Source organism: Corvus moneduloides, chromosome 4 (genome assembly GCF_009650955.1).
Source record: "Corvus moneduloides isolate bCorMon1 chromosome 4, bCorMon1.pri, whole genome shotgun sequence".
NCBI lineage: Eukaryota > Metazoa > Chordata > Aves > Passeriformes > Corvidae > Corvus > Corvus moneduloides.
Genome location: NC_045479.1, coordinates 73931647 through 73955043, shown reverse-complemented (window position 1 = coordinate 73955043; position 23397 = coordinate 73931647). Strand labels below are relative to the sequence as shown.

The window sequence follows — 23397 nt, the reverse complement described above, 5'->3', positions numbered from 1 at the left end:
ATCCCGAATTTGGGTGAAATTCCAGGTCAGGACCACGGACAATCCCAAAAAACCCCAAAAAAGAGCCCAAATTTTGCCAAAATTCCAGGTCAGGACCACGGACAATCCCAAAAATCCCAAAAAAGAGCCCAAATTGGGATGGAATTCCAGGTCAGGACCATGGACAGCTCCCAAAAATCCCAAAAAGGGCCCAAATTGGGATGGAATTCCAGGTCAGGATCATGGACAGCTCCCAAAAAATCCCAAAAAATCCTGAATTTGGGATGGAATTCCAGGTCAGGATCATGGACAGCTCCCAAAAATCCCAAAAAAGAGCCCAAATTTGGGTAAAATTCCAGGTCAGGACCATGGACAACCCCAAAAAATCCCAAAAAAGATCCCAAATTGGGATGGAATTCCAGGTCAGGACCATGGACAATCCCAAAAAATCCCAAAAAAGAGCCCAAATTTTGCTGAAATTCCAGGTCAGGACCATGGACAATCCCTAAAAATCCCAAAAAACATCCCGAATTTGGATGAAATTCCAGGTCAGGACCATGGACAATCCCTAAAAATCCCAAAAAACATCCCGAATTTGGGTGAAATTCCAGGTCAGGACCACGGACAATCCCAAAAATCCAAAAAAGAGCCCAAATTGGGATGGAATTCCAGGTCAGGACCATGGACAATCCCAAAAATCCCAAAAAAAGATCCCGAATTTGGGCGAAATTCCAGGTCAGGACCATGGACAATCCCAAAAATCCAAAAAAGAGCCCAAATTGGGATGGAATTCCAGGTCAGGACCATGGACAATCCCAAAAATCCCAAAAAAAGATCCCGAATTTGGGTGAAATTCCAGGTCAGGACCACGGACAATCCCAAAAAACCCCAAAAAAGAGCCCAAATTGGGATGGAATTCCAGGTCAGGACCATGGACAGCTCCCAAAAATCCCAAAAAGGGCCCAAATTGGGATGAAATTCCAGGTCAGGATCATGGACAGCTCCCAAAAAATCCCAAAAAATCCTGAATTTGGGATGGAATTCCAGGTCAGGACCATGGACAGCTCTCAAAAATCCCAAAAAGAGCCCAAATTTGGGATGAAATTCCAGCTCAGACCACGGACAATCCCAAAAATCCCAAAAAAGATCCCGAATTTGGGTGAAATTCCAGGTCAGGACCATGGACAATCCCTAAAAATCCCAAAAAACATCCCGAATTTGGGTGAAATTCCAGGTCAGGACCATGGACAACCCCAAAATCCCCAAAAAAGAGCCCAAATTGGGATGGAATTCCAGGTCTGGACCATGGACACCCCTCCAAACCCAAAAATGATCCCAAATCCCACTGAAATTCCAGCTCAGATCAAGGAGAACCCTTCAAACCCAAACAAAATCCCAAATCCCGCTGGAATTCCAGCTCAGACCATGGAGAACCCTCCAAACCCCAAAAAGACCCCAAATCCCGCTGGAATTCCACCCAAACCGGATCCCGAAGAACACAATCCATGAAAACCCAACGCCTGCTCTTCCCACCTGTCCCCATTCCCGGCTTTTCCCAGCTCCGTGATCCCAATGCTCCCCAACCCTACGGAATCTGAATCCCCCCCCCTTTGGAATTTCGGGTCACGCTGGAAAACTGGGACAGCTCCGAGGTCAGCCTGAGGGACACCGGGATGAGGAGTGGAATTCATGAGGGATTTTCTAATTTTGGGATGGGAATCGGGGCCAGCTGCCAGCTCAGCGCCAAATATTCCCGACTGGAATATCTCCCGGATTGCTCCGTTTTCCAAGGAAATCCGGGCAGTGACGGCACTTCCCGAATTCCAGCTGGTTGGGATTCGAGGTCACTTGGAGGCCCTCGTTTATGGGGTCTCATTCCAGGTGGGAATAACGAGGATTCCCAAGCTTATCCGGAGCCAAGGAGGGAGCAAATCCATCTTGAATTCCCAGGAAAATCTGGGAATCATTCCCAAAACCCGAAGAGGTTTCCATTCCTAAGGTGCCAGCTCGTTTCTGGGTTTTTCTGGGAACATCCCATAATTCAGGGATGGGCAGCCAATGGAATTCCCCCGGGGAAGGAGATTTTTCCAGAGGATGGAGAAAAGCGACGCTCGAGCGCCAAATCCTGGGAAAAGCGCCGGGAAATGCCGGAGCACCGAAATGATTCCTTCAAATTTAAAACCCAAAAAAAGCGGGAATTCTGTTAATTTGCCAAAATCTGGGAATTTCACTCCCAAATCGAAGGTTTCTGTGTTCCCTGCTCCTGATCCCGAATGCTGAGGCTCTGATTCCTGAAAAGATCCAGGGAATGATCCCAGATCGGGTTGATAATGGAGGCTCTTCCTGAGAATTCCAGGGAAAATCCTCTCTTTGCTCCCAATTCCAGCTCTGGGAATGATCTAAAGGAAGGATTTTGGTGCCAAGGCCGAGGCCGCTGCTCATCCGAGTGGGAAAACGGATCCCATTCCAAAGGAAAGGATCCATCCAAAACCGGGAGCCGAGGAAAATCCATCGGGATCAACGTGGAAATCCCAGCAAAACCTCGGGAATTGGGAAATTCTGCCGGATTTGGATCCGGCTCCGGAGCTGAGGCCACAATCCAAGGCCAGGCTTGGGATACAAGCAGGAAATGTGGGAATTCTGTCCCCAAAAGGAGGGAAAAGAGCAGGAAATGTGGGAATTCTGTTCCCAAGGAACGGAGGGAAACAAGCAGGAAATGTGGGAATTGTGTCCCAAAAAATGGAGGGAAAAGAGCAGGAAATGTGGGAATTCTGTTCCCAAAAAATGGAGAGAAAAGAGCAGGAAATGTGGGAATTGTGTCCCAAAAAACGGAGGGAAAAGCACAGGAAATGTGGGAATTCCGTCCCAAAAATCCCAGTTTTGCTGGGATCTCCCTCGCTTATCTCCAGGATTTCTCCAGGGATAACTGATGGGAATTCCCAGCTTTTCTCCCAGATTCCAGGGACAAATGGGAATATTCCGGAATCACCCCCCCCTCATCCTGGAGATTTCCATCATTTTCCGATGGTTTTTTATCCACTCCTTTCTAAAAAGTCTCCTTTTTTCGGGAATTTCAGAAACTCTGGGATGACTCCAATGGATCCCGGCCAAGTTTGCCGTGGGAATTCTCAGTCTTCTCCAAACAAGGAAGAAATTCCATTAAAACCAGGGAAGTAGGGAATGAAAAATCCGGGAATGCTGCAGGAAACAGTCGGATTGGGACCGAGGAGCTCCCAACACTTCCGAGCTTCCCTGCGGATGTGGAAATTTGGGAAGAGGGATCTTCCCGGCAAAACTCGACGCTGCAGGAAAAGCAAAGCACGGAAAAAGTTGGGAATTTTTTAATCCCGAGCAAGATCCCTCCACTGGAATGGGAAGCGGAGGCAAAGGGACACGAGAATTCATGGAATTCTGGGATGGTTTGGCTGGGAAGGACCTTGAGGATTGTCCCATTCCGATCCCTACCAATTGCCACATTCCCAGCTCGCTCCAAGCTGGCCTTGGACAATTCCAGGGATGGAGCAGCCACAATTCCAACCCTTTTTCCCACAAAAATCCTGAGGCCATCCCACCAAATCATCCCTAAATCCCAAAATTTTCCTTGGATTTCCAGGCAGGAAATTGGGATTTCGGGAAGTTCAAAGCTGAAATTCCGCGGAACTTTTCCCGTTGACCCGAAATCCGTCCAATCCCAATGGAAAAATCCCGGCCTGACCTGAAATGAAGGAATTGAGCCCGGGAAAAGGCGGAGTAGGGACAGATGGCATTGCCAAGGGCTTGGATAATTTTCCAACCAGGAACCAGCGGCGTCCTGGCTTCTTCCCAAATGACCTTCCCAGAGGAAAAACCAGGAGGAGGAGGAGAAATTCCTGACCTTGGGATGAAGGCAAAACTTCCCCAGGAATTCCGAGCCCTGGCGTAGCCACGGAGAAGCTCTGGAATGAACAGATCCAGGGAAATGCGGCTAAAAAGGGAAATCTGGGATCGGGAAGGATCCCGGGAAGGACGTGGAACTGTCGGAGTGAATCCAGAGGAGGCTCCGGGAGGATTCAAGGGATGGAGCTGGGAGGAAAAGCTGGGAGAGCTGGGAATGTTCCCCTGGAGAGGAGAAAGCTCCAGGGAGAGCTGAGAGCCCCTTGCAGGGCCTAAAGGGGCTCCAGGAGAGCTGCAGAGGGACTGGGGCCAAGGCCTGGAGGGCCAGGAGCCAGGGAATGGCTTCCCAGTGCCAGAGGGCAGGGCTGGGTGGGAGATTGGGAATTGGGAATTGCTGGCTGGGAGAGTGGGCAGGGGCTGGCCCAGGGTGCCCAGAGCAGCTGGGGCTGCCCCTGGATCCCTGGCAGTGGCCAAGGCCAGGCTGGACATTGGGGCTGGAGCAGCCTGGCACAGTGGGAGGTGTCCCTGCCATGGAATGGGATGGGAATGATCTCATGGATAGGGATGAGATGACCTTGGAACGTCCCTTCTCCAAATCATCACGGAGTTATTGAGGTGGGGAAAGAATTCCAACGTCACCGAGTCCAAGCTCGGCCTCATCCCAGCCCTGAGAGCCACATCCCGGAATTCCTCGGACACCTCCAGGGATGGCGACTCCAAACCTCCCCGGGCGGTTCCAAGGCCTGAGCGCCCTTTCCATGGGGAAATTCCCAGATCTGCCCCTGCCCCTGCCCCGGCGCAGCCCGAGGCCGTTCCCTCTTTTCCCGGCCTCATTCCCACAGCAGATCCCGATCCCCGCTGCCTCCGGGCAGGAGCTGTGCAGAGCCACGAGGCCGTTCCCGATCCCTGCCCGGCTCCCAGCAAAGCTCCCGCGGCCCCGATCCCGGGCCAGATCCCGCTTTTCCCGGCCTCTCCCTGCACGGATCCCTGGCAGCCCCTGCCCAGCCCGGGGCGGCTCGCGGGCCCTTCCCGAGGCACTGCCGGCATTCCGTGGGCAAGGATTCCCGAATTCCAGGAGCCCGGGCTGCTTTGGCTGGGAAGGACCTCAAAGCTCATCCCGAAGGTGCCCCCGGAGCCTCCTGAAGAGGATCCTGTGGAAAGAGGAATCCCGGGATCTGGAAGGTTCCAGAGCTGCATTCCCATGGGAATTGCAGCCGGAAAAGGGGTCTGAAGGTGGAGAGAGGAATCCCAGAATCCGGAATTATTCCCTGACAAACCAATCCATCTATCCCAGCAACCTCCAGCTGCTCCAACAAGAATTCCACAAATCCAGCGCCACAGAATTCCCAACTTTCCCTTTGTTTCCTGGGAGCAGCTGGGAATGTGCCCACGGAGAGGAAAACTCCTCCTCATCCCAAAGGGCCGAGAAATGAGACTCCAAACCCAGCATTCCCGATTTTTCCCAGGTTTCCAGGCTGGATTTTCCCTCCCTGCTGTGCCTGGGAAGGATTTTTCCCGGTGCCCTTGGAATTTCCGTGCCGGAGGCTCTCGGTTCTCCCATCTCATTTCCTCCCTCATGATCCGGCACGAGCGGATCAAGGGCAGCCTCTCCTCTGCTGGAATTCTTTTCCATAAAAAGAACTGGATTGAGTCTCGCCTTTGGCATTCCAAAGTTTCAGGACGGTGCTGGAATTTTCACTGGAAAACCCAACCGGAAAATCCTGGGAATTCCGCAGGAAAAGCAGCTCCTGCTGCTCCAATTCCAGCCCTGAGATCCCAAAGTTCGGGAGAACATTCCCAGGAATTTGATTCCAACAGGGAATGGCAGCTCCAGGTGGGAGCCAGGGTTGGATTAAAAGCTCCCGGGAATTCCCAAGGAAAAGCTCCCGGGAATTCCCAAGGAAAACCTGCACAGGGAATCTCCCGCTCCTCCTTCCTGCAATCCCAAAGTTCGGGAGAACATTCCCAGGAATTTGATTCCAACAGGTAATGGCAGCTCCAGGTGGGAGCCAGGATTCCATGGAAAGCTCCTGGAAATTCCTGCCTGGAATATTCCTGGAAATTCCCAAGGAAATCCAGCCCAGAGCAGCTCCCGCTCCTCCAATTCCATCCCGGAGTTCAGGAGAACATTCCCAGGAGTTTCTTTGCTTCCTCCATGGAATGGCAGCTCCAAACGGGCGAACTTCCAAGAATTCCTGGTTTTCCTCCTCCAGCAGCTTCCCCAGATCCCTCCCCACATCCAAGGGCACCCCAAATCCCTCTTCCCTGCCATTCCCAAGAGAAAAATTCCCGGATATTCCGCCATTCCAACCTCATCCATCTGGGATCATCCAGGTTTTTCCTGGATCCCGGGAATGACCGGGAAGCGCCTTCCTCCCCTCATCCCAGTTTCCCACCCCCACCTCCTCTTCCCGGCCTTTTCCTGCTCTTCCCTCTGGAATTCCTTCCCATGGACTCAGCTCTGGACAGGATTTTCCCTCGGGATCTCTCCAAGAGCTCATTCCATGCAGAATTCCCAGCCTGGCTCAGCCTCCCATCCTCATCCAGGAATTCCTGCAATTCCCATCTCCCACCCTTCCAGCTCCACCTTTTCCCTTCCAGGACCTTCCACCCCCAACATTCCCATTCCCAGGAATCTCCACCGTCTCTCCCATCATTCCAGGATCCTGGAGACTCCCCTTGGCCGGAATTCCTCCAATTCCAGCCTCTCCCAACTTTTCCGGACCCCCCCGAGCTCGGGGCTCGGGCTCGATCCGGGATTTCCCCTCCCCCAGCCGCTATTCCCGGCTGGAATCAGCCCTTCCCCGCTTCCCGAGGCCCCAGGAATCCATGGAACATGACAAAGCAGCGGCGCCTCGGCTCATCCCGGCGTTCCAGCACAGCCAGGAGCTGCCAAGATTCCCAAAAAAGCCATTAATCAGCCTCCTGGAGCGATTCCATGCGGGAAAGGATTCACTTTGAACTCCTCCATCCTCCCAAAACACCGGGAATGATCCAGTGGGAAGCGATTCCTGCTCCGAGGGGTCACTCCACATCCTCCTCCTCCTCCCCCCTCTTCCCACAAGTTGCTTTTTCCCTGGAGATCACATGCCAGGGAATTTTGGGGATGAATAAGTGAATCCCAAGGATTTTGTGGCAGCGGCTCCAGGACCACCCACTCCATGGCAGCACGAGGGAAAAACTGGGAAAAGGGGGAGGGAAAACACCGGGAAAACAGCGGGAAAAGCATTTGGGATCGCAGGGATCCTTCCCGGCTCCTGGAATCCCACAGCTGCATCCCAGCAATGCCCATCCCATGCCGAGATCCCAAATGAAACCCCTGGAATTCCAAGCGCATCCATGGAATTCCTCACCCCAGGCCCTTCGCAGGCGCCTCCCGCTCTCCGGAGGGAAAACAAATCCATGGGAACGGCAGCGGGAATGTCGGAGCCGCCGGAGGATGCTGGAGCAGCAATTCCAGGCTGGGAATATTCCCCGTCTCCCTTTCCCGTCATTCCAGAGGCTCCAGCCCCGCGTCGTGCCAGGAATCCGCAAAAAAAATCGCAGAGGAGGGAGAGGAGGAGAAGCTCCCGAAACTTTCCGGGAGAAAAAAACCGCAAACTATGGAATTCTCCGGCTGGCAGGGAAGCTTTTCCTTCCCCCTGGAAGCCGGGAGCTGGAATTCCAACCTTCCCTAAGAATTCCCAGCCCAAGGCAACGGCAGCGCCGCCGTTATCCATGAAAAGCTCTGGAAGCCGCGCCTGGAAAAGCCGCGCCGGGAATGCTCTCGCAGGGTGAGGGGGGATGGAAAACGGGAGCTGTGGGATTGGGAATGGGATTTGGGAAGCGCCGGAGGAGGAGGGGAGCGGGATGGGCACGAGGTGGGGGAGGGAGGGGGGGACAAGGACACGAGGCCACGGCCGGGAATGGGAAAGCCGGGAATGGGAAAGCCGGGAATGGGAAGGGAGCCGGAGCCGGTGCCGGCCGGGATCGGCGGCCCCACAGAAGGGGTGGGGAGCCCAAAGCCCCACAACCAACCTGGGGACCCCCACAGAGCTGAGGCCCCAAAACCAGGCTGGGGATCCCACAAAAGAGCTGGGGAGCCCCAAAATCCTACAGCCCCACAGAAGAGCTGGGGAGCCCCAAATCCTACAGCCCCACAAGAGAGCTGGGGAGCCCCAAAATCCTACAGCCCCACAGAAGAGCTGGGGAGCCCCAAATCCTACAGCCCCACAGAAGAGCTGGGGAGCCCCAAATCCTACAGCCCCACAGAAGAGCTGGGGAGCCCCAAATCCTACAGCCCCACAGAAGAGCTGGGGAGCCCCAAATCCTACAGCCCCACAAGAGAGCTGGGGAGCCCCAAAATCCTACAGCCCCACAAGAGAGCTGGGGAGCCCAAAATCCTACAGCCCCACAGAAGAGCTGGGGAGCCCCAAATCCTACAGCCCCACAAAAGAGCTGGGGAGCCCCAAAATCCTACAGCCCCACAGAAGAGCTGGGGAGCCCCAAAATCCTACAGCCCCACAAGAGAGCTGGGGAGCCCCAAAATCCTACAGCCCCACAGAAGAGCTGGGGAGCCCCAAATCCTACAGCCCCACAAGAGAGCTGGGGAGCCCCAAAATCCTACAGCCCCACAGAAGAGCTGGGGAGCCCCAAAATCCTACAGCCCCACAGAAGAGCTGGGGAGCCCCAAATCCTACAGCCCCACAGAAGAGCTGGGGAGCCCCAAAATCCTACAGCCCCACAGAAGAGCTGGGGAGCCCCAAATCCTACAGCCCCACAGAAGAGCTGGGGAGCCCCCAGCCCTGCAGCCCCATAACCGGGCTGAAGACGCCAAAAGCTACAGCCCCAAAACCGGGCTGGGGACCCCACAAAAGAGCTGGAGACCCCAAAACCCTGCAGCCCCAGAACCAGACTGGGGACCCCACAGAGCTGCGGCCCCAAAACCAGACTGGGGACCCCACAGAGCTGCGGCCCCAAAACCAGGCTGGGGACCCCACAACAGAACTGAGGACCCCAAAGCCCCACAACCAACCTGGGGAGCCCACAGTGCTTCAGCCCCAAAATCGGGCTGGGGACCCCACAAAAGAGCTGGGGACCCCAAAACCCTGCAGCCCCACAACAGGGATGGAAACCCCAAAGTCCTGCAACCCCAAAACTGGGATGGAAACCCCACAGCCCTGCAGCCCCACAGCCGAGCTGGAGACCCCAAGACACTGCAACCCCACAGCCAGGCTGGGAATCCCACAAAGCTGCAACCCCACAACCGACCTGGGGGACCCCACAGCCAGGCTGCGGACCCCAAAAAGCTGCAGCCGCACAGCTGAGCTGGAGACCCCACAAAGCTGCAGCCCCAAAACCAACCAGGGGACCCCACAAAGCTGCAGCCCCAAAACCAACCAGGGGACCCCACAGAGCTGCAGCCCCACAGCTGAGCTGGAGACCCCAAAAAGCTGCAGCCCCACAGCTGAGCTGGAGACCCCACAGAGCTGCAACCCCATAACCAAACCGGGCACCCCAAGGCACTGCAGCCCCACAACCGGGCCAGACACTGCAACCCCACAGCCAGGCTGGGAATCCCACAAAGCCGCAGCCCCACAACCGAACTGGGGACCCCACAGCCAGGCTGGGGACCCCATGGAACTGCAGCCCCACAACAGAACCGGGCACCCCACAAAGCTGCCGCCCCATAACCAGGCTGGGAATCCCACAGGTGGGCAGGGGACCCCAAAAAGCTGCAGCCCCACAGCTGAGTTGGAGACCCCACAGAGCTGCAGCCCCAAAACCATCCAGGGGACCCCACAGAGCTGCAGCCCCACAGCTGAGCTGGGGACCCCAAAAAGCTGCAGCCCCACAACCAAACCGGACACCCCCAAAAAGCTGCAGCCCCACAACCAGACTGGAGAACCCACAGGTGGAGCGGACACCCCAAGACACCACAGCCCCACAACCAGGCTGGAGACCCCGCGGTGTTTTAGCCCCACAGCTGAGCTGGAGACCCCAAAAGCTGCAGCCCCACAACCAAACCGGACACCCCCAAAAGCTGCAGCCCCACAACCAAACCGGACACCCCCAAAAAGCTGCAGCCCCACAACCAAACCGGACACCCCAAAAAGCTACAGCCCCACAACCAAACCGGACACCCCCAAAAAGCTGCAGCCCCACAACCAAACCAGACACCCTAAAAAGCTACAGCCCCACAACCAAACCGGACACCCCAAAAAGCTACAGCCCCACAACCAAACCGGACACCCCCAAAAAGCTGCAGCCCCACAACCGAACCGGACACCCCCAAAAGCTGCAGCCCCACAACCAAACCGGACACCCCCAAAAAGCTGCAGCCCCACAACCAAACCGGACACCCCCAAAAAGCTGCAGCCCCACAACCAAACCAGACACCCCAAAAAGCTACAGCCCCACAACCAAACCGGACACCCCCAAAAAGCTGCAGCCCCACAACCAAACCAGACACCCCAAAAAGCTACAGCCCCACAACCAAACCGGACACCCCCAAAAAGCTGCAGCCCCACAACCAAACCGGACACCCCCAAAAAGCTGCAGCCCCACAACCAAACCAGACACCCTAAAAAGCTACAGCCCCACAACCAAACAGGACACCCCCAAAAAGCTGCAGCCCTGCAGCCAGGCTGGAGACCCCACAGCGCTTCAGCCCCACAGGTGGTGTGCTGGGGACCCCACAAAGCTTCAACCCCACACCTGCGCAGGGCATCCCGAGGCACCGCCGCCCCACAGGTGGGCTGGGGACCATCGTGGCCACCCCAAACCCTTCACCCCACAGCCGCCCGCTCCCCCCATCCCAGCGCAGCTCCGCCAGTGCCGCATCCAGCGCGGGCCGCGGGGCAGCAGCCGGGACTCCTCCCGCCCTCCTCGGCCGCTCCCTCCGGGTGTCCCTCCGGGTGTCCCTCCCGGTGTCCATCCCGCTGTCCATCCCGGTGTCCCGCTGTCCATCCCAGTGTCCATCCCGCTGTCCCCACTCACCCTTGACGGCCTCGCCGCGGTTGAGCTGGATCTCGCCGTCGCCCTGCGGCGCGTAGCTCTTCACCACGATGAACTTGCGGCCGGGCACGGCGCTGTAAAGCTTCCGCTTGGGCCCGCGCAGCGGGGCGGGCGCGGCGTGGGGCGCGGGTTCCGCACCGGGGCCGGCGGGGGGCCCGGCGGGGCCGGCGGGGCTGTAAACGAACACGTAGGTTACGGTGCTGATGCCCGGCAGCTCGCGGCTCGCCCCGCCGCGCCCCGCGGGCTGCGCCATGGCCGGGGCGGCGGCGGGGGCTTGGGGGGGATCCCCGCGGGGCTCAGCGCGGCCCCGGCGGCGCCGCCCGGGCGCGGGCAGCGGCGGAGGTTGGAGCGGCACCGGCTGCGGGGCGGCCGCCGCCCGCCACCGCCGGCTCCATGGCGCCTCGGCGCCGCCCGCCCCGAGCTCCGCTCCGCTCCCTCCGGCGCACCATGGCCCGGGGCAGGTGGGGCCGGAGCCCGCGGCTCCTCCCCCGGCGGGCGGGGACGGAGCTGGACCGGCCGCCCCCGCCCCCGCTCCGCCGCCGCCGCCGCCGCCGCCGCCCCCGCTGCCGGCGCGGCCCCGACCCCGATGGCGCTGCCGGGGCCGCTCCCGGGGCTGCTCCCGCTGCCGGCGCCGCCCCCTGGCGGCCGCTGCCCGCCCTGCCCCGGGGTGGGAATGGGCGCGGGAGAGGGAATGGGTGCGGGAGAGGGAATGGGAGAGGGAGAGGGAATGGGAGAGGGAGCGGGAATGGGAGAGGGAGAGGGAATGGGAGAGGGAGCGGGAATGGGTGCGGGAGAGGGAATGGGAGAGGGAGAGGGAATGGGAGAGGGAGAGGGAATGGGTGCGGGAGCGGGAATGGGAGAGGGAATGGGAGCGGGAATGGGTGCGGGAGAGGGAATGGGAGAGGGAATGGGAGAGGGAGCGGGAATGGGTGCGGGAGAGGGAATGGGAGAGGGAGCGGGAATGGGAGAGGGAGAGGGAATGGGTGCGGGAGCGGGAATGGGAGAGGGAATGGGAGAGGGAGAGGGAATGGGTGCGGGAGAGGGAATGGGAGAGGGAGAGGGAATGGGTGCGGGAGCGGGAATGGGAGAGGGAGCGGGAATGGGTGCGGGAGAGGGAATGGGTGCGGGAGAGGGAATGGGAGAGGGAGCGGGAATGGGTGCGGGAGAGGGAATGGGAGAGGGAATGGGAGCGGGAATGGGTGCGGGAGAGGGAATGGGAGAGGGAGCGGGAATGGGTGCGGGAGAGGGAATGGGAGAGGGAGAGGGAATGGGTGCGGGAGAGGGAATGGGAGAGGGAATGGGAGCGGGAATGGGTGCAGGAGAGGGAATGGGAGAGGGAGCGGGAATGCTCCCCAGTTCCCATTCCCGGTTTGGGATGCCCGCGGTGCCAATGCCCGGTCCCCGAAGGGTCCCCGGTTCCCATTCCCGGTTTGGGATGCCCGCGGTGCCAATGCCCGGTCCCTGGGGGTCCTTGGTTCCCATTCCCGGTTTGGGATGCCCGCGGTGCCAATGCCCGGTCCCTGGGGGTCCTTGGTTCCCATTCCCGGTTTGGGATGCCCGCGGTGCCAATGCCCGGTCCCTGGGGGTCCTTGGTTCCCATTCCCGGTTTGGGATGCCCGCGGTGCCAATGCCCGGTCCCTGGGGGTCCTTGGTTCCCATTCCCGGTTTGGGATGCCCGCGGTGCCAATGCCCGGTCCCTGGGGGTCCTTGGTTCCCATTCCCGGTTTGGGATGCCCGCGGTGCCAATGCCCGGTCCCTGGGGGTCCTTGGTTCCCATTCCCGGTTTGGGATGCCCGCGGTGCCAATGCCCGGTCCCTGAAGGGTCCCCGGTTCCCATTCCCGGTTTGGGATGCCCGCGGTGCCAATGCCCGGCCCGGGGGTCCCGCAGCCCCCGCCCCTCCCAGCGCCGCCCCCGGCGTGGCCGCAGCCTCGGGGTCCCTCCTGCTGCCCCTGTGGCCGCTCTTTGCCCCCCTGCCCCATATTTGCCCCCCTAATTCCATCTTTCCCCTCCCAATTCCATCTTTCCCCTCCCAGTTCCATCTTTCCCCTCCCAATTCCATCTTTTTCCTCCCCAATCCCATCTTTGTCCCCCCAGGGTGACACGGTGGGGACAGAGCTGTCCCCTCCTGCATCCCGGCTCCTCGGAGAGCCGGGAAAGGGATGGAATTCGGATGGAATTCCTTGGGATGGGACCGTTCCAGTGGATCCCGGCACATGGAAACCACGGGAAAAGCAGGAATGGGGACCCCAAAACCGCCACAGAGGTGACACAAGGTTCCCGTCGGAAAGCCTTTCCTGGAATTGCCATCCTCTGGGAATGGTGGGAATTGCGGGAATGGTGGGAATGGCGGGAATGGCGGGAATGGCGGGAATGGCGGGACTGGAGACTGAGGGGAATGGCGGGAGTGAGGAAGTTCTGGGAATGGGGAAATTGCGGGAATTGTGGGAATTGTGGGAATGGCGGGAATGGTGGGAATGCGGGAATGGTGGGAATGGCGGGAATGGCGGGAATGGTGGGAATGGTGGGAATGCGGGAATGGCGGGAATGGTGGGAATGCGGGAATGGTGGGAATGCGGGAATGGCGGGAATGGTGGGAATGCAGGGATTGCAGGAATGAGGAAGTTCTGGGAATGGGGGAATTGTGGGAATTTCGGGAATGGCGGGAATTGCGGGAATGGCAGGAATGGCGGGAATGAGGAAGTTCTGGGAATGGGGGAATTGTGGGAATTGCGGGAATGTTTGCTTGGAGCATCCCCGAGTGCGGCGAGGGCGCCGAGACACCGCGACCCCGGTGCCAGCGCCACCCGTGCCCCACCCAGCGCCACCTGCAGCACCCAGCACCCCCCAGCAGCTTTCCTCCTGAATCCCAGAATTCCAGAGCTTGGAAAACCATTCCAAGGGCACCGAGTCCAAGCCGGGCCCGATCCCAGCCCTGAGCCCCGCGTGGAATTCCAGGAATTCCTTGGACACCTGCAGGGATGGGCACTCCAAACCTCCCTGGGCAGCCCCTGCCGAGGCCCGAGCGCCCTTTCCATGGGGAAAAAATTCCATGGGGACAAAATTCCGTGAGCAAAAAATTCCCTGAGCAAAAAATTCCACGAGCAAAGCTGCCCGGCTCCGCGGGGATGTTTTCCATGGGAGCAAATTCCTGGGCATTTTTCCAGCGGAGCTTTTCCTGCATCCCCTTTATCGGCCCACACCAGGAGGCTCCAGGCCCGATCCGTGAATGCGGAGCTCATCCCGGCCGGATTCCGGAGCAGCAGCCGGAATGAGGGATAAAACCAAGCGCGAGGATTAAGCAGCCCAGGAGATTCCCAAAATTCCCGTCGGATCCGAGATTTGTCCGTGCTCAGTGCCAGCATCCTCCCGCCGGGATTCCCACGGGATTCCGAAGGAAAAGGGAATTCTGGGAAGGAGCAGCAGCCCTTCCTCCCACCCGCGGTTTTGCTTCCCATGGAATTTTTTGTCCTGGATCTCTCCCATCCCGTTGGAATCGGAGGTGGGATTGATGGGATTCCACATCGGCTTCCAGGGAATTCCAGCCCATGGAATCCAGCCGGGTGGATTTGGGCACCCTGGTGCTGCTTCCATCGGGAATTGTCCGGTTCCAGGATGGAAAAACTTCCTCGGGAATAAACTTGGGATAAATCCCTGCACACCCCCCAGAGAATTCCCATCCCAGGTGGATGAACGGACCACGATATTCCCAAAAATCGCTTCCAACGCGTCCAACAATCCCCAAAAAATCCGGGATATTTCCATTTTGATGGGATTTCATGGGAATGATCGGAAGTGAATTCCAGCTGGAGGATTCCAGGATTGGTTCAAACAACGCTTCCCTTGGGAATTCCCAGAATTCCCAGAATTTCCGACTCCTCCTTCCCAGCATTTCTGACCCCATTTTCCGGGATTTCTGAGCTCTCTTTCCCGGGGAAAGGAGCCAAAATCCTGGGAAGAGCGGCTGGAAGGAAGTGGGGGGGCTCATCCTGGGAAAAAGGAGGATCAGGAGGGACCTTTTCCCTCCAGAATTCCATGGCAGGAGGGGGCAGCCAGGTGGGATTTGGGATCTGCTGCCAGGGAAAAACAGGGAACAGCCTCGAGAATTCGGGAAAATCCCTGAATTCCCGCAGGAAATGAGAGAAAATGCCCAAATTTCCACACAGAATTTGGGAAAATCCCTGAATTCCCGCAGAAAATGAGAGAAAATTCCTGAATTCCCACACAGAATTTGGGAAAATCCCTGAATTCCCGCAGAAAATGAGAGAAAATTCCTGAATTCCCACACAGAATTTGGGAAAATCCCTGAATTCCCGCAGAAAATGTGAGGAAATTCCTGAATTCCCCCACAGAGTTCGGGAAAATCCCTGAATTCCCGCACGCAGCTCCGTATCCATGGAACACCCAGACAGAATTCCTCTGGAAGAACATTCCCGGAGCTTTCCCTTCTCCGGGATGAGCAATCCCAGCTCCCAGATTTTCCTCCTCCCTCCATCATTCCAGGTCTTTCTCCGGAATCTCTCCATCTTTTCCTTATCCCAAAGAACCCGGCACCGCTCCCAGCATTCCGTAGGGATCCCATCCCTGGATTATCCCGGGATTCTCCTTCCCCGCACTTGGACCCAGCTCCGGCTCCATCCAGGAGCCTCCAGGGTTTTTTCCATGGAGCCGTTTTCCAGCTGGATGCTCCCAGAAAATCTTTGGGATCAGCAGGAGCCTCCCTGGCCTGTCCATCAAAGGATTTGGGAACGATCCCGAATCCCGAAGTGGGACAACCCTTCCGGAATGATCAAAAGCCGTTCCTGACCCCTCTTTTCCAGGATTTTTGGCCCCTCTTTCCCAGAATTTCTGATCCCTGTTTCCCAGAATTTCTGATCCCTGTTTCCCAGGATTTCTGCCCCCTCTTTCCCAGGATTTTTGACTCAGGTTCCAGGATTTCTGATTCTTTTTCCCAGCATTCCTGACCCCTCTTTCCCAGGATTTCAGCCCCATTTCCCAGCATTCCCAACCCATCTTTTCCAGGATTTCTGATCATTTTTTTCCCCAGGATTTCTGATCCCTCTTTCCCAGGATTTTTGACTCATTTTCCAGCATTTCTGACCCATCTTCTCCCGGATTGCTGATCCTTTTTTCCAGGATTTCTGACGCCTCTTTCCAGGATTTCTGATCTTTTTTTCCAGAATTTCTGCCCCCCGTTTCCCAGGATTTTTGACCCCTCTTTCCCAGGATTTCTGATCCCTGTTTCCAGGATTTTTGACTCATTTTCCAGCATTTCTGCCCCATTTTCCAGCATTCCTGACCCATCTTCTCCCGGATTTCTGATCCTTTTTTCCAGCATTCCTGACCCCTCTTTCCCAGGATTTCAGCCCCACTCCCCAGCATTCCTGACCCTTCTTTCCCAGATTTCTGATCCCTCTTTCCCAGGACTTTTGACTCCTTTCCCAGGATTTTGGACTCCTTTCCCAGGATTTCAGCCCCATTTCCCAGCATTTCTGACCCATCTTTTTCAGGATTCCTGATGCCTCTTTCCAGGATTTCTGATCTTTTTTTCCAGAATTTCTGACCCTGTTTCCCGGGATTTTGGACTCATTTTCCAGCATTTCTTCCCCCTCTTTCCCAGGATTTTGGACTCATTTTCCAGCATTTCTGATCCTTTTTCCCAGGATTTCTGCCCCCTCTTTCCCAGGACATGATCCCACCGTGCTGGATCTTCCCGGCGGGATCCACTCGGGAAGGAGCCCTCAGAGCCGCAGGACGCAGAGAATCCCAGGAGCAAAACCATTCCCAAGTCCGATTTCCTTGGAATTCGGCGGAATTCCCAATTCCATTCCCTGGGAAGGACGGATGTGGCCCATGCCGAACCCAGGGACGTTTGTGTGGGAAGCGCCGTTGATTCCCGGTTATTCCGCATCCGCATTCCCAAAAAAACGCAGCACGTGGGAATCCCGGGATGGAGCCAGCCTGGGAACGCGGCCCAAAATGTGCCACCGGAGCCGGGCAGTGACACAGCCCCGGTGGCCGTGGTGGCATCGGGGAGGTGGCATCACAGTGGTGACGTCAGGGCGGTGACATCAGGGAGGTGGCATCAGAGTGGTGGCATCGGAGTGGTGGCATCAAGGCAGTGGCATCAGAGTGGTGGCATCAGAGTGGTGGCATCAGGGCAGTGGCATTGGAGTGGTGGCATCGGGGAGGTGGCATTGAGGAGGTGGCATCACAGTGGTGACGTCAGGGCGGTGGCATCAGGGAGGTGACATTGAGGAGGTGGTGTCATGGTGGTGGCATCAGAGTGGTGGCATCGGGGAGGTGGCATTGAGGAGGTGGCATCGGGGAGGTGGCGTCACAGTGGTGGTGTCACGGTGGTGGCGTCAGGGCGGTGCCATCGAGGAGGTGGCATCGAGGTGGTGGCATCAGGGAGGTGGCATCAGACCAGTGGTGTCAGGGAGGTGGCATCTGGGAGATGGCATCGGGGAGGTGGCATCAGGGTGGTGGCATCAGGGCGGTGGCATCAGAGTGGTGGCATCGGGGTGGTGGCATCGGGGTGGTGGCGAGTGGTGGCATCAGGATGGTGGCATTGAGGAGGTGGCACTGAGGAGGTGGCATCAGTGAAGTGGCATCAGGGAGGTGGCATCAGGCCAGTGGTGTCAGGGAGGTGGCATCTGGGTGGTGGCACTGGGGAGGTGACATCAGGGTGGTGGCATCGATGAGGTGGCATCAAGGTGGTGGCATCAGAGTGGTGGTGTCAAGGTGGCATCGGGGTGGTGGCATCGGGGTGGTGGCACCAGGAGCCACCCAGAGCTGCCGGTGGCCGCGGGCTGATCTCCAGCTGGGATCCGACTTCAGCCCCGGGGCTTCCCCAACATTCCCAGGATCCTTTGCTCAGAACTTCCAGGACCATTTGCCCAACGGTTCCAGGATTTTTTCCCCAACATTCCCAGGATTGTTCTCCCAAAATTCCCAGGATTTTTTTCCCAACATTTCCCGGATTTTTCCCCCCACATTCCCAGGATTATTCTCCCAACGTTCTCAGGATTATTCCCCAACATTCCCAGGATCCTTTGCTCAGAACTTCCAGGACCATTTGCCCACCGGTTCCAGGATTTTTTCCCCAACATTCCCAGGATTGTTCTCCCAACATTCCCTGGATTTTTTCCCCAACATTCCCCGGATTTTTTCCCCAACATTCCCAGGATTGTTCTCTCAAAATTCCCAGGATTTTTTTCCCAGCATTCCCAGGATTTTTCCCCAACATTCCCCGGATTTTTCCCCAACATTCCCAGGATTTTTCCCCAACATTCCCAGGATATTCTCCATGGACAACTTTCCCTACCCCAGGTTGCTCCAAGCCCCCTCCAGCCCGGCCTTGGACACTGCCAGAGATGGGATTTGACTCCAAACACCACCTGGAAACCTGGAATTGTTCCTGCACAAATCCAAACCTGCGGATCCCACCTGGAAACGCCCACGGAGGGAATTCCCACTATTTATCTCATTCCCTAAATCCGACAGCAGCAGGAAAAAAACCCCAGGAATTGCTGGGAATTCCTGGCGCTCCTTTGGCTGATGGCAAAGAGGGCAAACTTCCCTACGGATGTGGAAATTCCAAAGGGCTGGAAGTTGGGATAAACAGGGACATTTCGGATGGGGAGGGAAGATCCCACCTGGAAACCAGCAGTGGGAATTCAGGAAGGATTTTGGGCCACAGCCGGAATGTTAAGGAGGGATTAAAGCGCTCCAAGGATTTTCTTGGAAGCTCCGGTTGTGTGTCCAGGGCAAATGGGAAATGGGAATGAGAAAAGCTGGAATTCAGACACGGAATTCCTTGGGATAAAAAAAAAAACCTGGAGCAAACAAAGCCCGGCTGGAAGAGATGTGGGATCCGAGGGAATTGTCATGGATGGGTGGGAAAAGGAGCTGCTCCCGGGAATCTCAGCCTTGGATCGGCTCTTCCCCAAATCCAGGGGATGATTCCCTGCTCCAAAGCCTCCCTTCCCAAAGCGGGAATATCCGGGATGCACCGGGAGCTGAGCAGGGCCATCCCTTCCTTCAGGAAACCCAGGATGGATCCCAGCTCCTGCCCAACTTCCCAAAGCCACACAGGGGCTGCCAGGCCTCCAAAAACCGGGAATGGGGCTGCGATGGATCGGGATGAGTTTCGGGAATGAAATCTCCGGAGGGATCATCCCAGCACAAGGAATTGGATCGGGCAACTCGTGGTGTTGGAGTGGGATTGGGAAAAGCGCGGAGGCTCCGGCACGTGGGGAGTGAGTCACAGTCACAGCCGGCACAGAGGGAGGAGGGATCCAAGGAAAACCTGGAAAACGCCTGGAAAAGTTCTGCTGTCCCAACCCTGCTGCTCCCGGGCACGGCTGAGGGGTCCCCTGGAATTCTGCGAGCAGCTCTGGAAAGCCCTGGAAGGGCTGGAGTGGGGCCAGGGAAGGGAGTGGAGCTGGGAAGGGGCTGGAAAACTCCTGGGGGAGCCGGGAAGGGGCTGGAAAATTCCGGAGGGCTGGAAATCCCTGGAGAGAGCTAGGAAAGGGCTGGAAAACTCCAGAGGGAGCTGTTTTTGGAAAGCAATCCCAATTTTCCTGGGAGTTTCCACCCTCGGAATCAAAAATTGGGACAACACGAAATATTCCTGATATTCCCTGGAAAACCTGTCCCAGAATCCATTTTTTCTCTGGGATTTTTCCAGGAAAATGTGAGAGGACTCCGGGTATTTATGGATATCCCATGCCATGGAGCGAAGGCGGTTTTGTTGGGAAGGAAAACTTCCAAGGTTTTTTTCCAACTTGAACCATTCTAAACCCTCAGGCTGCAAACCTGGGAATTTTTCCTGGAAATTCCACAATTCCAGGATCCTTCTATCCCTGGAAAACCACAGGAGGACATGGAAATAATGGAGCCAAACTCTCTTTCCCAGGGATCTTTTCCCTGCAAAAGGTTGGGAATAATGGAGCCAGCTCCGGGAATCCTTGGGAAGTTTGGGCAAGGAGTTGGGCTCCAGGTAATTTTGGGAATATTTCCAAGACTTTCTGGATATTTTTGACCTCCCAAAGGCTCCGTATCCCAGTCTGGATCAGCCTCCAGCACATCCCGAATTCCCGAGCTATTCCCTCTGTGTTCGCCTGGTTTCGTGTGGGAATTCCCAGGAATTTCCTTCCTCCCGGTGCCAGGGAACAGGTGGAGGTTTCCCATTCCCGCCATTCCCTATTTTTAATATTCTTCCCAGATTTCCGGCTGCTCCTGTCATTTCTAAGGTAACGATCCCGCTCTCCCAAATCCATCTGCAAGGCACTTGCCCTCATCCCTGATCCCATTCCAAACCTTTCCCCATCCCCGATCCCATTCCAAACCTTTCCCCATCCCTGATCCCATTCCAAACCTTTCCCTCTTTCCTGATCCCATTCCAAACCTTTCCCTCATTCCCGATCCCATTCCAAACCTTTCCCTCTTTCCTGATCCCATTCCAAACCTTTCCCTCATTCCTGATCCCATTCCAAACCTTTCCCCATCCCTGATCCCATTCCAAACCTTTCCCTCTTTCCTGATCCCATTCCAAACCTTTCCTCATCCCCAATCCCATTCCAAACCTTTCCCTCATTCCCGATCCCATTCCAAACCTTTCCCCATCCCCGATCCCATTCCAAACCTTTCCCTCATTCCCGATCCCATTCCAAACCTTTCCCCTTCCCCGATCCCATTCCAAACCTTTCCCCATCCCCGATCCCATTCCAAACCTTTCCCTCATTCCCGATCCCATTCCAAACCTTTCCCCATCCCTGATCCCATTCCAAACCTTTCCCTCTTTCCTGATCCCATTCCAAACCTTTCCCCATCCCCAATCCCATTCCAAACCTTTCCCCATCCCCGATCCCATTCCAAACCTTTCCCCTTCCCATTCCTTCCCATGGGAAATTCCCAGCCCGGAGCACCCGGAGGTGGCGGCGCCGAATTTGCCTGAGGCTGTTTCCAATCCCATCATCCATTTATCCCCGGGGAATTTTCCTCTGGAATATTTGCTCTGAGACCCCACCTGCAGAGCTGCCCCAGCCCTGGGATCCAACAGGAAAAGGACTTGGAATTGTTGGAACAATTCCAGAGGAGGCCCCGGAGCTGCTCCGAGGGTTGGAGCCCCTCTGGAGCCAGGCTGGGAGAGCTGGGAATGTTCCCCTGGAGAGGAGAAGCTCCAGGGAGAGCTGAGAGCCCCTTGCAGGGCCTGAAGGGGCTCCAGGAGAGCTGCAGAGGGACTGGGGCCAAGGCATGGAGGGCCAGGAGCCAGGGAATGGCTTCCCAGTGCCAGAGGGCAAGGCTGGATGGGAGATTGGGAATTGGGAATTGCTGGCTGGGAGGGTGGGCAGGCCCTGGCCCAGGGTGCCCAGAGCAGCTGGGGCTGCCCCTGAATCCCTGGCAGTGGCCAAGGAAAGGCCGGAGCAGCCTGGGATCGGGGAAGTTTCCCTGCTTTTGGACTGGGATGGAATTGGATCAGCTTTAGGATCCCACCCAAGCATTCCAGCATTCCGTAATTCCCACAGAATTCTCCAAATACAACTCCTGGTTCCATGGTCAGCACAGGGATATCCCAGAAGCCCTGGACATGTGAGGGACACAGAGCGACCCCATTCCCAACCCCAGCCAAAGCAACATTCCCATTGGACATGGCCAGCAGGGACGAGGATAACACGAGATCCAGGCCAATCCCAATCCCAATCCCAATCCCAATCCAAATCCCACCGGTCGCACATGGACACTTCCAACGGCGATGGGACGGGGTCACTGGTCACTGTCCCAAGGGGGGTTCCGGTGAGGAACCTCAGCATGGGGGATATCAACGACCACGATATCCACAAATCCACGATATCCACGATATCCACGATAGTCACAATATCCATAATATCCACGATATCCATGATAACCACGATAATCATGGCTGGGGCCACCACCCAGTGCTGGGCATTGTCCCCTCTGCCACCTCCAAGCCTCGTTCTGGAGATGCCCCCGTTGCCATGGCAATGCCAGAGGGAACTTGGCTCCGTCCGAGCCCAGGATGGAGGGAAAAGCCAGGGAAAAACTCAGGGAGAAAAGCCAGGGAACACCAGAATCCGAGCATTGGATGGAGGGAAAAACTCAGGGAAAAACCCAGGGAAAAAGCCAGGGAAAAACCCAACGAACACCAGAATCCGAGCATGGGATGGAGGGAAAAACTGAGGCTGGGATGGAGGGAAAAGCCAGGGAAAAACTCAGGGGAAAAAGCCAGGGAACACCAGAATCCGAGCATGGGATGGAGGGAAAAACTCAGGGAAAAACCCAGGGAAAACCCATGGAAAAACCCAGGGAACACCAGAATCTGAGCTCGGGATGGAGGGAAAAACTCAGGGAAAAACTGAGGCCGGGATGGAGGGAAAAGCCAGGGGAAAACCAAATCCAACCTTGGAATAGGAGGAAAAAACCTCTGGAAAGACTGAGAATCCAGCCCTGGGATGGGAAGAGATGGAGGGAAAAGCCAGGGAAAAACTCAATCCAAGCCAGGGAAAAACTGAATCCGACCCTGGGATGGGAAGGGATGGAGGGAAAAGCCAGGGAAAAACCAAATCCGACCCTGGAATGGGGGAAAAACACAGGGAAAAGCCAAGAATCCAATCCTAGGCTGGGGCGGGACGGAGGGCAGAATCCAGGGAAAAACTGAATCAATCCAGGGAAAAATTGAATCAATCCAGGGAAAAACTGAATCGATCCAGGGGAAAACTGAAACCGATCCAGGGCAAAACTGAAACCAATCCAGGGCAAAACTGAACCCAATCCAGGGCAAAACTGAATCGATCCAGGGAAAAACTGAATCGATCCAGGGAAAAACTGAATCGATCCAGGGAAAAACTGAATCGATCCAGGGCAAAACTGAATCGATCCAGGGTAAAACTGAATCCAATCCAGGAAAAACTGAATCAATCCAGGGCAAAACTGAACCCAATCCAGGGCAAAACCAAATCCAACCTCAGAACAGCAGGAAAACCCCCTGGAAAACCCAAGAATCCACCAGAGCCCCGCTCCTCATGGAACCACAAACCTCCACCACCCAACACTGACCTCCCCGGAGCTTTCCCTCTTCCCAGCCCGCATCCCACTGGACCGCAGCCCCCAGTCCATGGCATCCCATTCCCATCCCATCCCATTCCCATCCCATCCCATCTCCATCCCATCCCATACCTGGCTTTCCCGCGGCTGCTCCGGCGGAGCGAGGGCACCTCGGCCTCGCGCTCCTCCTGCACGCGCTGCAGCGAGGGCGAGCGGCTGTGGGCGCTGCGGGCGCTGCCGGAGCTGGCCAAGCTCCCGTCTCCGGCCACGATTCCGGCGGCCGCTTCCTGCATCTGCACCAGGAGCTGCGGCGGGAGGCTCCGGAGCGACGGCACCGGGGAATAGGAGGCGCGGCTCTCGGCTTTCAGGTTGTTGTCGCTGGCCGAGCGCTGGAGGATGCGAGGGGACGCCAGGCCACCGGAGCCCAGGAGCCGGCGGCGCTTGGTGTAGCTGGGAGTTTCTCGGAAAGGCACTGGGAAAAA

The 23397-nt window shown here is 56.9% G+C and overlaps 1 protein-coding gene across 1 annotated transcript in view; it reads right to left on the bottom strand.

Moving 5' to 3' along the window:
* The window catches only part of SHANK3 (SH3 and multiple ankyrin repeat domains 3), a 172801-nt gene that overhangs the window by 76056 nt on the left and 73348 nt on the right, over positions 1-23397 (bottom strand). The window contains exons 12-14 of the mRNA XM_032107021.1: positions 23048-23387; positions 21578-21829; positions 10831-11279 (exon numbers count right to left, since the gene is read on the bottom strand). Of these exons, the coding sequence (XP_031962912.1) occupies positions 10831-11279; positions 21578-21829; positions 23048-23387 (1041 nt within the window). The remainder of the gene's footprint in view (positions 1-10830; positions 11280-21577; positions 21830-23047; positions 23388-23397) is intronic.